Raw genomic sequence first — 14,768 nt, forward strand, 5'->3', positions numbered from 1 at the left:
GAATGGGAAGGAGAGATTGAAAACAAGTGAGAGTGGGATGACAGAAGGACAGAAGGAGGAGATGGGATGGAATGGGATCATTTAAACAGTAGATGGTAAAGAGTTAGGCCACTTTATTATGTGAGACAGAGGTAAAGGAGGGAAAGAGTGGCAGAAGGCACTTGAATGATAGGTGATCAGGAAGAGGGGAGAAGAAGTTCAGGAAGAATGGCTTCAATTTTTTTTTTTTTTTGTAAAATATGAGACAAGGTTTTCAGCTAAGAGAGTAGGGGGAGGAGAAGCCATGGGAGCTTTGAGGAGGGATGAAAATGTTTGGGAGAACTCTGGAGACTGGGATAGTGAGTGAGATGATTAGGGAGGTATAATAGGATTGCCTAGAAGCAGTGAGGGCCTTGTTAAGGCTATGTAACATAAATTTGTAGTGGACTAGTCAGAATGGTTGCATGATTTTTTTCCACCTTCATTTAGCAGCAACGTGTAGGTGTTAAGGTGCCAAATGGTGGGCATGATCTGAAGCTGAGGCATGGCTGAGCATAATTAGAGATATGCTAAGGTAAGAGATTCAAAGGAAGAAAACAGTATAGAGTTCAGTTGATTCACCAAAGAGTCAAGATGGGGAGGAGGGAGTGGGTAGTGCAGGGGAGATAGCTTGGGAGATAATTGAGGGATCAAGGGATTAGAGGTCATGGTGAGGATGAGTAGGGTTATATAAGGGAAGACTGAGGGAGAGGTGAAAAGCCAACAGATTACAGTCAGATAAGGGGATTTCAGAATTCTTGAACATGGAGATAGTACAATTGTGGGCGATGGAAAGATCCTATCTTCTAGTATGACTATCTGTAATGACAAGTAGAGTGGGACTTTTTGCTTTGTTTTTTCTTTTGGAGTGCTTCTCAGCACTAGGGCAATCGTGTCTTTGATTGAGCCTTGCCTTTGATTGAATCAAGAATCTTTGATGACCTGCTTAAGTCACAAGAAAGCCTAAGTCACATGAGTTTGAGTCACATGGTTGTTACACCTTCTGACCCTGAAGAAGTGTATACATACTCTCAGATTAGCATTTTGCTTTGGGGGGGCTCACTCATAGGAAGGGTATTTGTGTGATTTGGCCAGACAAGACTTTAGGTAGCCATTAAGGAGCCCCCTGGCTTTGAAAACCCAGATGTTGGTGCTTCTCTCTGGTCACTATGTATGTATTGCCATGGACAGACAGAAGCCCTGTCTGCTAGTTTGTGTTATTCGTTCTGTTTATATAATTTCTGCTTGTAATTTCTGTTTGTGTTTTCTCTGAAGTTCAGGGTGCTGACTTTCCCCCCTGAACTAAGTGAATGATATATGTATGTTTAATTAAGGTGAAATTGTAAACCCCTTAAAGTTGCTTTCTTTAGAAAAGCAGATCAAAGAACCTATGCTAGCAGCCCTCCTGTGTGCTGGTGTTGTTGGTCTTACACCTCCACAGCAGCTGCTAGTAGCACTGTTTTTACACCATCTTTGTGTGTAGCTAAGGTGGGATGGAGAAGTAGCTAACAGGAAGAGAGTAGGTTGAGGATCTGAGGTATTTGAGAGAGAATCAGTATGTATGTTGAAGTCCCTAGTATGAGGGCAGGAACCAGGGAAGAGAGAAAAATCGTAAGCTGGGTACTGAACTCATTGAAGAAGAAGGGAAAGTGCCCTGAGGAGTGGTTTATATAGACAACCAGGTGATAGATAGGAATAGCATACTTTGCTGCTTGCTGCTGTTTTCTCAAAGAGGACCAAGCCATCAGGGAGGTGAGGAATAGCATGAACCTCAAAGGGAAGGGGTTACTGAGTGAAGTGGAAGGAGGAGAACCTGGAAGTGGCAATGGGAAACACACACACACACACACACACACACACACACACACACACAAACGAGAGATACAGTATAGCACACAAAAGAAATATAATTGCAAGGTCAGGGGTCATACTAACCTGGGCAAATCAGGAAAGGTCTCTTGTCTGTCTGAAGTGGACAAAAATGAGAGTCAAAGACCTGAAGAAATTAAAGGGGAGGCTTCTGCCAATTCTGGGTTAGGAGGCAGCTAAGTGGTTCAGTGGGTAGCAAGGCTGGGCCTAGAGTCAGGGAGACCCGAATTCAAATTCGGCTTCAGACACTTATTAGCTGTGTGACCCTGGGCAAGTCACTTAACCTCTGTTTGCCTTAATCCACTGGAGAAGGAAATGGCAAACTACTCCATATCTTTGTCAAGAAAACCCCATACAGACTCACCAAGACTCCAAACATGACTGAACAACAACAATAAAAATAATTCTAGGCTAAGGGTCAATGACCTTGATATATAAGAGCATTCCATTTAAAAAGAGCACCACCACACCTGGTTAAACCTGAGGCTGTAGGTGGTTGAAACAAAGCTTCCCAATGACAAGCAAGCCCTGGGAATCAAGAAGACCAACTCATCCAACAAAGATGTGCCCTTTGAAGACACTAGAGCCTGAGTAACCTGTCAAGCCCAGTCTAGCAGCAGCAGCCTCAAGGCTGAATGGCTTGCCTGTCCCAAGCCAGAAGTAACAGTGGCCTAGTGATCTTTCTAGTCCAGTCTAGTAGTAGCCATGCTCAGCAGCCCAGACAACTACTTGACCCAGCTCAAGAATGGATTGATTCATCTAGATGAGGCCCCAGACCTTACCTGGAGCCAGCCCAACCTAGCGATGGAGTGGCACACCATAACCAACATTGATATCTTGCTCCATAGTGAACTTCATGAAGACTGGGGAGAAAGAAATATTGAGGCCCCAGAGTTGTGAATTGCCGTGGGCACCTGTGTTCCCTACATTTATGCTTCACTACCATTGCATTATAAATCTATGGCAACTCTCCTCTTCCTACAGATTCCATAAGTCTTGTTGGAGAATGTTCCCGGGGCATTGGTAATTACTGTTCTTGCTGTGCTATTTAAATAAAAGTGTTTTCGGAAAGCTAATTGAGTCTACTGGCTGATTGTTAAGGGAAAGCATACTGGTGGGGTCTCAGGAGCTAAAATTTTATGAAGAGTCACACACAGGAGGTAGTTATGGACCTCCATGGACCTCTAGAACAGGAGGTAGTTATGGACCCTTTAGAGACCCAATCTACTAATGTTAGAATTGGGGGTTGACCCTAGAGAGTATGCTACATTCAAGGAAAATTAGCCCCATGGAAAGGAAATAACTTGTCCTATGTTACTCAAGTAGTAGGTAGCAGAGCTAGGCTTGGCACAAACCTGTGAACTTCAAATCTAGTGGGTTTTTTCTTTTAGGCCTCATTGAAAACTTTTTGAAGGATGAAATTGATACCCTGGTTGTACTCCGATTAGCAGATATGTCTCTGGATTGCCAGTCTATTTTCTATGGGTTTCCCTATTATTTTATTTTGGGTAGACACCACAATAGTATAATAGAAATAGTATTGGCGTAAGATAGTGATATAGAGTCACTAAGGGAAGTAGGAGTGCTAGGGTGATCTATAGGGTTGTCTCTAGAGGATGTTGGTGGATACTATACTGTCAGAAGTTTATAGGGACCAGAGGAGTGATGGGCAGGAGCTGGGATAATAAGAAAATAGGTATAGACTATGGATTAGTACTTTGCTGCAAAATAAAAGTTTTAAACAGACTATCTTAAAGGAAGAACAGATGAATAAGCGGCTTCTAGAATATTTGCAAGTCAATAACTTCTTGCAATAACTCAGTAAGATATAACTCCTGCGCTTTACACCGTTAGCAGCTCCAAGGCATCGCCCCTTTAAGAAGTGGTCCTTTCCCTGGCTTCCATTCCCTCCCTTTCACTCCCCTCCCACCCACCCAGGCAGAGAAGCCCTGTAGCGGGACCGCTCTCCGCCCCCCACTCCCCCACCGCAGCAGCGGGAATAGGCGGAGCAGCTGCTATCTTGCTGCTGCCACGGCTGGGGAGGCGGATAGGGGGCGGGGGTTCAGGCTCTGGGCGCTGGTGAGTCCGGCCAAGCGGCCAGGGAAAGGCGACTAGGAGCCGGCGGCAAGGGGCATGGTCCGGGAACCAACGCACTGAGCCGGGGCTGGCGGCCAGCAGCAGCAGCAACAGCAGTAGCAGCACATCGGAACTTGGGCCGAATCGAGCAGCCTTGTGCGCGCCGGGACCATGGGATGCTGCACTGGCCGCTGCACCCTTATTTTCCTCTGCACTTTACAGCTGGTAAGTAGCCTTGTCCACGCTTCCCAAAGAAGCCTTCACCAGCCAGAGAACGAGAGTCAGGGACCCCTGCCTCCAGCGTCCTCTAGAGAAGGCTCCCCTGTCCAAACTTTCGCTACCCCTGGGACTCAGGCTCCGCGGCCAGGGTGGTGCCATACCCCAGCTGCCTAAAAAAGGGAGGGGGCAAAGGGACAGGTGGCGGCCAGGTTAAAGCGGCGTCAGGGGACACCGCCTGGCGAACAAAAGCTCAATCCCTCCGGGCCAAACAGAAAAACGGGGAGCCCCTTTGTTAGCGTGTTGGGGGCTCGGGCCGGTGGGGAAAAATGCTTTTATTCTTTTTCCACTAGAAAGCAGGGACTCCCGTCTGTCTGTCCGTCCGTCTGTCCTGAAGAAAAGGACCCTTCAGTTCCAAGGAATTGAGGGTTTGGACTGGTTTCAGTTACGTTTGACCATTATTTAAGGTCGCCGTAACTTTGCGCCTTCCGTTTTTATGTTAAGAAAAGTCCGACAATAAATAGCTCAACAAGTACTGGGTTTTCTTGAATCTTCGGTATGAATAGGGGATGTGTATCCCTGTGTGTAGCGTTGATAGGGGCCATCTATGTAAATTGCCAGTGGACCATACATACATACACACACAAATATGCGAGTCCGAATTCATTATCGGGAGGGTCACTTTTTATTAGACAACCAGACTGAGAGAACTGGAAGTGGCTCTTAATCGAAATGTTCCCCTTCCTGAAAGACAACTGAGGCAAACCAATAAGGAGATGAGAATTATGTGAGAGAGTTCCCTCCGCGTTTCTGTGCGTTCGCGAAATGTGTGAGTGTGTTATCGAGGGAGCGGGAGAAGGAAAAGGGGTGGTGTCGAAAGGGTCCACTGTTTTGCGTCCCAGCATTTGTGAGCTCGGGTGTGCTGGACAGACGTACCACTTTAAAAGTAACTAACAGTAACTTAGACATTTCGGTTAACTTAACGATTATTTTCCGTCCACCTCACGAAATCCTGTGTACTGTTTAAGAGGCTCTTTTTGTTCCGCCAAATAAGTGCTCTGAGAAATCCTGTGGATAGAAGGCTTTTTAAAAAAAGAAATTGAGTTTGATAGCTTAATCTCTAAAACGCTGATTTCCAAAATTGAACTGACTTGCCCTTCTATCTGCTGGCCTGTCAGCCCAGGACTGGGATAAACAAAGGTTTCCCTGTTTTGTGATTCTCTGTTGGGCTTGGCTTGTATGTGGTGGTTCCCTGGCTTATCAATTGCTAATAGACTGGGGTTTCTCCCATCTTAAAAAGGAAATGTCCTCTCTTTGTTACTACAGTTTTTGCCTGGACGATTGGTTGCTGCTAGGGCCATTGTTGTTTTTCCAGCTTTAGAAGGGAAAGACTTAACCTAAAAAAAGCAGCACATAGTTTTTAATGGAAATTCTGGCCCATCTTCATGGTAATACAGCCTATGTTTCCTGGAAGTTGGGTTTTGGGTTTTGTTTTTTTGGGGGGTGGGGATTTGTTTTTTGGAGTGTGGTGGGGTTGAAGGTGGAGTTGGGTCAAAAAATGGTTGAGGAGGATCTCTAAGGCCCCCTCCAGCTCTCAATACTATGTAAAGTAGGGGCCGAATCGGTACTTTAAAAAAACCAGTTATTCATTTAACAAGCATTAAATGATGAAAATCGATTTGAAGGCCAGAGGATACAGAGCTGAATAAGGCACAACTTTTGCTTCTGCCTTCACAAAACTTAGTCTATTTGGGAAGCTAAGATATAAGCACATTCAAAACTAGATAGCAATTTCAGAATTAAATACAAGAGGTCATGAAGTGGAGAGTGATGAAATGCCAAATAAGAAGTGTATAGAATAAAGTGCTTTGGACTCTAAAGCAGGAAGAGAACTCCATTAAGACTCACCTAGCCTCTAAAAATATATTTTGATTTTTTTATTGCTAAGTCTCAAAACAATTTAATGCTAATATCAAAATGTAATTTCATTACCAAGTATTTGCTGAGTACCTACTATGTGCAAAGCACTGTACTGGGGGGCTGCATTGAATACGAAGATGAGCAAGATGCCATCCCTATTCTCAAAGAACACATAGCTTGCTAAGGGTTCAGGGTAAAGAAAAGACCCTCTCTCCCCACTACATCCCCCCCCCCCAATTCCGCAACACACATATACATCTGCAATACAAAGCGGAATGTGGTACAAATTAAGTACTACTGTAATGCAGAGCAAAGATTATTTTTAGCTGGAGTGATCTAAGAGGAGGTGGCATTTGAACTGATCTCTGAAAGATGGATAGGATTTCAGTAAAGAAGACCATTCCAGTTGGAGGTAACAGACTAAGCAAAGGCACAGAGATGGGGTGTGGTGGTGGTGGAGAGAATCTTGTTTAGGAAGGGGTGAATTGTCCAGTTTCTTTTGGATTATAGGACAGGTAACTAGAAGCAAATGTCCTCATTTGTAAAATAAGGGGGTTGGACTAAATGATCTCTAAGATCCTTTCTGTTTCTGGATCCTATAATATCTTTGGAGGACATTTAGGAGGGTCTTGAATGCAAAGATAAGGAATTTGGATTTTATTCTGCAGGCAAAACGGAGAATGCTTTAGGAAGGGTGGTCTGGCACCCTTCACAGCCTGGATTGAAGGAGGAGTGGGAAGATAAGAGAAAGTATTCCAATAGTTTTGGCATGATATAATAAAGACCTGACCTAGGGTAGTGGCAGAACTTAGTAACTGAATGTTTGTTTATTTGTGGGGAGAAGGTGATTGAGAAAGAGGAGTCAGAGATGTCTCTGGTTTCCAATCAGTCTCTGAATAAGTATTTATTAAGTCTCTATTATGTGCTAGGTGCTAGAGATTCCAGCCTAAGTTGATGCCATTAACAGTAGTAGGGAGACCTGAAGTCAAATAAACAAACACATAAATACATTTATAAATAGCTTTGGGTACTAGGGGAGGGGGCTTGAAATAATGAGTTTAGGTGGTTGAACTTGAGGTGCCAGTTGTATATAAACATAGAGATGCCCTTGCATGCAGTTGGAAGTGCAGGACTGGAGTATTGTGGTCCAAGTGAGGACTAGAGATACGTATTTGGGAGTCCTCTATTTCCCAAATCATTGAGTAATTGAGCAAAGGTGGGAACTTCAAATGTGGCCTCAGGAATTTGACTCACCTGGGGTTATTTATTTTTAAATTGTCAGAGTCACCGGCATTAATAATTTCAGAAGGCTTTAAACAATGGGTTAAGAAAGAAATGATTCAGTTACTGAGGGTGTGACTTGCAATTCACTAAAAGAGTAGGTGATAAGGGGTGGTGACCTCAGATTCTATTCCCTTGGACTCTCTTCTGTTTTACCTGTCCATGATGGTGGGCTGGGTCCTGGGGATCCTGGTTGTGGCTAGGTAGTTGTTTTCTGGCTCGGCAGAGAGCACACTGAAAATGTAACAGGGCTGCCTTTGAATGGGCTATTGTTCTAATAGATGATCGCTGTCTGTCGGTTAAATTCACCAGTTCGTCATCCTGCTTTGGGAAGAAGAAGAGGGCTTCGCACCAACCACTGCTCTCCGGTCAGTGGGATTTGATGTGGTGGAGGGAGGGGGATAAAAAGGAGAGGAGTTTGCTTGACAACCGTGGGAGTTTTCTAGTTACCAAGATACAAGACAAAGACCCCCAGGCATTTCTTCTTGGGAGCCTCCTCCCCAAAGAATAGGGTGAACTTTGCCATTCTGAAGCCAGGCTGGATGCGATCGACTTAGAAATTTCCCAGGATTCTTACTTCGTTACAGTGGTGAGGTAAGAAACATAGTAGAGAAGATTTTAAATTTCACCCCTGAGCTGGGTTCTAAGGGACTGAAAATCTGGAAGAAAGTCATAACCAGTTGCCAGCACCTTTTGGGATTACAGTACCTCTTTCTGTTAGGAGTTTCATTTGCCTCATATGTGTTAGCAATTCTCATTATCTTGTTGTGATCCACTGAGTGTATTGGCATCAAGAATAAAGACTTCTCCAGCCTCTCTCTCAGACCCCTACCGACCCCCCACAGAGGCCCCCTTTTTTTTTTTTTATCAATAACATCAGCTCTAAACTTGAAGTATCTCTCTTCCAAATTGCCTTGCAGTTCTTTTTAAACTTTTAGGTCTTTTCATTCATTACTTGAACCAATAAAAAAAAAAGCCCAAAGAGAGTGCCAAAGTGAAGAAAAAAATCAGGATGTAGACTTGTAAGCATTTTAATAAAACTTAACAGAACTCATTGTAGCAGAGGGCTCTCAGTGGTCAGAACCTTTACTGTTATTTCTAACATGAAGTACCCTAGCCATTCCCTTCCCTGTTCCCAAAGCTAGAAGTCTCCTTCATTTGAGGAGTGGAAGGGGCCTCAAATTTGGGAAACTCCCTATAATGGTAGGGTCTAAATTTTTGTGTGGATACCAGGAATACAAGTCACAAAGTTGACAGGCCAGAGGCAATAAGCTATACTTCGAGCAGAAGCAGGGTCAAAACCTGGACCATGGTAAAATCTAAGGGACTACTGAGAAGCAGGGTCAGGGGTTAGGCTGAAGTAGTCTGTGGGTGGAAGTAGGTTAGAAGATGTCAGGTTTGATAGAGTTCCCTAAATTTGCCATATTCAGTTTTTCCTAATGTGGATTGTTTTATGCCTGGCCCCCCTTAGCTTCCTCTGAATTTCCTTTAGCTGAAAATTTCTCTCATCATCTTCTGTAATAACAATACATTCTAAGCAATGGCAGACAAGTGGGATGGTAATATGGGAAGAGCTGTCCTACATAGTGCTAGACTATGATCTAGACTGGGTTCTAATATTGACTATTGATTAGCCGTGAAAAGGTGAGAATCACTTAGGCTCTCAGAGATTTTCTTGTATCAGGAAAATGACAATAATATTAGTGGATCATTTATTAAGTGCCTGTTATGTGCCAGCTATTATGCTAAGCACAGTGGATGCCAAGGCAAAAACAAACCAGTCTCTGCCCTTAAGGAGCTTACATTCTGTTGCTGTGGAACAACATATACATTTAAGTATATATATACATATATATACTTATATGTACTATACATATATACATACATATATATACTTATATGTACTATACATATATACATACATACATACATATATATATATATATATATATATATATATATATATATACAGTTAAGTAAATATGCAATAAAAACAAAGTAAGGGGGGGAGTGGTATGTGGAGTACTAACCACTTAGGGCTCAGGAGCTACAGGGCTCCTGTAGAAGGTGGCATTTGAACTGAACCTGGAAGGAAGCCAAGAATTCTAAGAGGCAAAGGAGAGGAGGGAGTGAATTCCAGACATTGGGGTGGGGGACAGGGAAGAGGCAGGTAGCCCCTGTAAAGCACGGAGATGGATTATCAAGGAGGAGGAGCTGCAGATAGGTCAGTTTGGATAGAAATAGAGGTATGAAGGGAACTAATATGCAACAAGCCTGGAATGGTAGACCAGCCAGATTACGAAGGGCATCTAAGGACCAACGAAAAGCCAAAAGTTTGTGTTTTATCCTAGAAGCAGTAGGGACTATTGGAGCTATTTGAACAGGGGACTGACACGATCAGACCTTAATTTTGGTAGCTCTTGGGGGATGGATTGGAGAGCGAAGAGACTTAAGACAAGCAGAACAATTTGAAGTATTTGTACATATCTGCCTTTCAAGATTGTTGGGAAGACATTATTTCTTTAACTATAAAAAGTAACAAATGTGAAGTATTATCATCATCATCATCATTATTATAGACAATATTATTCATCCTTATGCTTATGAACATAGGCTGAAAGGAATAAAACAGGTTGTGTTAATTCATTTAGACCATTAGGGTGCAGATAGCCAGTGTCTGCATCTCCATAAAGAGGCCAATTATTTAAATTTGATTAGGTTTTGGTAGGTGACTTTTTCAAGAAAAGGCACTTGATGGCCAGCCCAGTCCTTAATATATAAGGGTTTCTAGGTGGCACAGTGAGTACTGGGCCTAGAGTCAGGAAGACTGAAGTTCAAATCTGGCCTCATATGCTTACTAGCTGTGTGACCCTGGGCAAGTCACTTAACCCTGTTTAGCTCAGCTTCCTCATCTGTAAAATGAGTTGGAAAAGGAAATGGCAAACCAGTTTGGTGTTTTTGCCAAGAAAACCCCAAAGGTGTCATGAAGAGTTGGACATGACAAATGACTGAACAACATAAACCCTTAATACGTGTGTATAGAAATGATTTTCTTTAGTTTCACTCCTGGTGCCTCCAACATGAAAGTACATTAATTATGCCATTGTATATTCAGGCCCTTAATTAGTGTCTGTCGTTGATTCTGTGCCCATTAGTTCTGTTTAGTTTTGACCTTGGGAACCTCGTACGGCTTCTCTGTGCACATCTTTGATTGTGAGAACCCAAAGGGGAAGGGTCAGAGCAGCACAGCTATAGTTGTCAGAGAGCACACAGCAGGCTTTGAATCTTGGCTTTGCTACTTAGCATCTGAGTGACTCTGGCTAAGTCACCTTACTTCTCTACAATTAGGTGCTAAACGTCCCTTCTGAAAAGTCAGTGTGGCAGGTTGGAAAGAGAGCTGGCCTCTGGGCTTTCATGGCGGCAGAGCAAGGAGAGACTTCAGGGTACATGCTGATACATGAGTGAGGCAGCTGCAGAACAAACCAAACCTTGGTATTCACTACATCGATGCCTTTCTCCATACTATATTCTCCTTGACTCCATAGTGTATCCTTACTGACTCCATACTGTGTTCTCACCGACTCTGTAATACTTTCCTTGTCTCCACCACTGCTTCAGCCTCTTCGCTCATGGAGTGAAGAGTTTGGTCTGTCCTCGATGTTCTTTGAATGCATATACTCTATCTCCCATCTGCCTTTGTACTGACTGGCCCTATATCTGCAATATACTCCCTCCTCTCCTTGGCCTCTTAGAATAGCGAATCTCCCTCAGTATTTAGCTCCAGGGTTATCTTTAATAGAAGGCTTCTGTTGCTTTCCACAGCTACTAATCCCCTCCTCTCCCCCAGATCCTCCAAGGATTGTTTTGTATCTATGTTGTGTATGCCTTCGTATATGACAGTCCCCTCTGAGAAGAAGGTAAGCTCCTTGAGGGAAGGGATTGTTTCCCTTTTCCCTTTGTATTCTGTGTAGCACATAGTAGACACTTAATAAATGCTTGCTTATTGATTTATTGGACTTTAATGATCCCTAAATTCCTTTCTAGCTCCAATATTCTCAGACAATGTAAAAGTTATGCCTGTTCCCCATTTCACAGGGGAAGGAATCTGCCTTAACATTCATCTGTTATTTACCTTGTGCAAAATCTGGGCTTGCTCGCATAACACAAATTATTTGAGTCTCCTTTTAATAATAAACTCAGGCCCCATGCATGTTTATTATTTATCTAAAATCCATAATGGAAAGCCCTCTTTGTCTAATGAGGTGGCTTCTAAATGTATGATTCCCCAAGGGGGGAGAGAGCCTTTAGATGCATGGATCACTTATTTGGCATTAAAGCTTGTAATAGAAAATAAGCTTTCTTTTTGGATTGAAACAGCCTTAGAGTGCTACTTAACAATACATATATTCAGCAGGGAGAGCTTCTTAAAAGCAGTCAGGATGGGGGATGGGGGAATACAGTGATTCCAATGGATTTCCCACATGAATTCATCCTCTTTCACCATCCCCCTTCCCTTGCCCCCAACTGGGATCCATTTGGCTGCCAAGATCTCATTTTGCTATCTTGATTATTATCACTATTAACAATAATACTATTTATGACTATTGTAACAGAATTTGTCAGCTCCTTACGAGTAATGGATGTGTTAATGGAGGAGTAGGGGGGCACTTAGCAAAGGCTTTCAAAGCCCCCTCCTCACTATGCCCAAAGGACAATCAAACTGTGCATACCCTTTGATCCAGCAGTACCACTACTAGGTTTCCATCCCAAAGAAATCATAAAAAAGGGAAAAGGCCCTATTGTACAAAAATATGTATAGCAGCTCTTTTTTGTGGTAGAAAAGAACTGGAAATTGAGGGAATGCCCCTCAATTGGGTAATGGTTGAACAAGTTGTGGTATATGAGTGTAATGGAATACTACTGTGCTATAAGAAATCATGAGCAGGAAGATTTCAGAAAAACCTGGAAAGACTTACATGAACTAATGCTGAGTGAAGTGAGCAGAACCAAGAGAACATTGAGCACAGTAACAATAACATTGTGTGATGATCAACTATGATTGACTTAGGTCTTTTCAGAAATATGATCCAAGACAATTCCAAAAGACTCTTGATGGAAAATGCTATCCACATCCAGAGAAAGAACTATTGAGTCTGAATGCAGATCAAAGCATACTATTTTCACTTTTTTTTTCAGTTTTCCCTATTTGTTCTGTCTCTTCTTTTACGACATAACTAATGTGGAAATATGTTTACATGATTGCACATGTATAACCTATATCAGATTGCTTGCCCTCTTCCAGAGAGGGGCTAGAAGGAAGGGAGGGAGAAGAATTTGGAACTCAAAATCTTATTAAAAATGAATGTTGAAAACTATCTTTACATATAATTAGAAAAACTAAAATACTATTTTCCAAACATAAATAAATAAATATTTTTAAAAGTTTCCTCCTCTACTTAATCAAAGGTAAGACAGTGAAATGCAGTTTGGAGAGAGGATCTGAATAACTGACCTTGGGCATGATGGAGACGTAGTCTTATCCACCCTTCTACAACTAACGGACTGTCGTAGCTCTGGTTATTATTTCTAGTAGCCTAGCACCTATGTTGACTTGGACCTGGAGGGAGGGAATGGTAGATTTATCAGGGATACGACTTGGGTTCTAGAAAGTAATAGGATTGTAATTGAGGCCTCCAGGAGGTCAGACATAGTTTTGGCTTAAATGATACTTATAAGGAAGGAAAAAAGCATTTATTAAGCACCTACTATGCCCTTGCACAGCCCTCCCTCACTCAAATCAAAGTCAACTACAAGTCATGTCATCATTTTCCTGATGTCATGGTCCTCTTTGAAAATGAAGGAAAAAACACAACAACAACAGCAACAACTGTGTGTCAGGCACTTTGCTATGTGCTTTACATTATCATCTCATTTGATCCTCACAACAACCCATGTTATTATCATCCCCATTTTACAGTTGGGGAAACTGAGGCAGACAGAGGTTAAAATCACTTGCCCAGGGTCACACCGCTAGTATGTGTCTAAGGCCAAATTTAACTCAGGTCTTCCTGACTCCAGGCCCAATGCTCCATACACTGTGCCACCTCACTGACTTTTGAAATGATCAAAACAATAAGCTATGCCTATGTTGGGCTAGCCTGGGAGTCAGGAAGACCTGAGTTCAGATCTTGACTCAGACATTAGCTATGTGACCCTGGGTAGGTTCACTTCTCTCAACTTCAATTTCTTCATCTGTAAATTGGGATAATAATAGCACCTACCTCTCATAAATAAGGATAAACACACTTTTTGAACTTTAAAGCACTCAGTGAATGCTAGCTATCATAATTGTTTGTAATAATATCTTTCCTTCAAAGAACTAGAGGGAACGGAAGATAGCGAGGGATCAAGGCTTTGTGTCATTGTTACTGATACAAGGTATAGATCTTATCCCAGAAACTCCTATGATGGATACTTGGATAGAATAAGCATTTATTAAACACCTCTTATATGCCAGGCACTGTGCTAAGTACAACCATTATCTCATTTGATGTTTGTTATATCCATCTTGTGCCAACAAATCCTGTTATATAATCTTACTATTATAAAAAAATTACTAAGATTATTTTAAGAAGGAAAAAACCCCAATAATCCATTTAAGAATGTTCTAGAATACAAACTAACCTTGATGTCCCTGCTAACTGGACTTGAGTCCAGCATAGGTGGGCCCTCCTTTAAGAGAACTGGAAACATGAAAATCTGCCCTTGCTATACAAATAAGTGAGAAGCAATTATTCTGTTATTAAAAGTATTTGATTTACAAAAAATTTCACTGCACTTAATAAAGCTTTTGATGATAATATCAAATTTTCATTGAACTTTCCTCACAACAATGCCAGGGCATAAATAGGGCATTTTGTAGGTAAAGAAACTGAGGACCAACAAAGTTAAATGACTTACCCAACCAAGGTCACATAGCGAATAAGCCTCAGAGCCAGCATCCAGATAATGGGGGTGGATTTTGAGTCAGAAAATATGGGTTAAAATTCTGGCTCTGCCTTTTACTATCAATGTGACTCTCTAAGCAAAACACTTTCTGTCAAGGTTCCAGTTTCCTTATCTATAAAATGAGGAGACTGGCCCAAATGATCCCTGAGGTCCCCACACTAGCTAGAAATCTATGATCCAAGCCCAGCACTCTTTATTGCCTCACAGAGTCTCTAGGCTCAATCGTGAGTTTGCTTAGAATGCATAAAATAGGGTTTAATTTATAAAATTAAATTTGTACATACCTTTTTTCTAGTACATATCCGTTGCTAATGAGGTGCATCTTCTATACAGTGTTTGGTAGTGCTGCCGGTGATCCTTGAGGCAATCTGTCTTAGCTT

General features: G+C 42.2%; 1 protein-coding gene across 2 annotated transcripts in view; it reads left to right on the forward strand.

The window, feature by feature from the left end:
• Window positions 1–3,861: 3,861 nt before the first annotated feature.
• Window positions 3,862–14,768, forward strand: part of NKAIN4 (sodium/potassium transporting ATPase interacting 4) — a 115,231-nt gene continuing 104,324 nt past the window's right edge. The window contains exon 1 of one of the 2 annotated variants that reach the window (XM_036751127.1): window positions 3,862–4,188. In XM_036751127.1, coding sequence (XP_036607022.1) covers window positions 4,135–4,188 — 54 coding nt within the window. In that variant the 5' untranslated portion in view covers window positions 3,862–4,134. The remainder of the gene's footprint in view (window positions 4,189–14,768) is intronic. The other variant, XM_036751128.1, reaches the window with a different exon arrangement.

Source organism: Trichosurus vulpecula, chromosome 3, assembly GCF_011100635.1.
Source record: "Trichosurus vulpecula isolate mTriVul1 chromosome 3, mTriVul1.pri, whole genome shotgun sequence".
Taxonomy (NCBI): Eukaryota; Metazoa; Chordata; class Mammalia; order Diprotodontia; family Phalangeridae; genus Trichosurus; species Trichosurus vulpecula.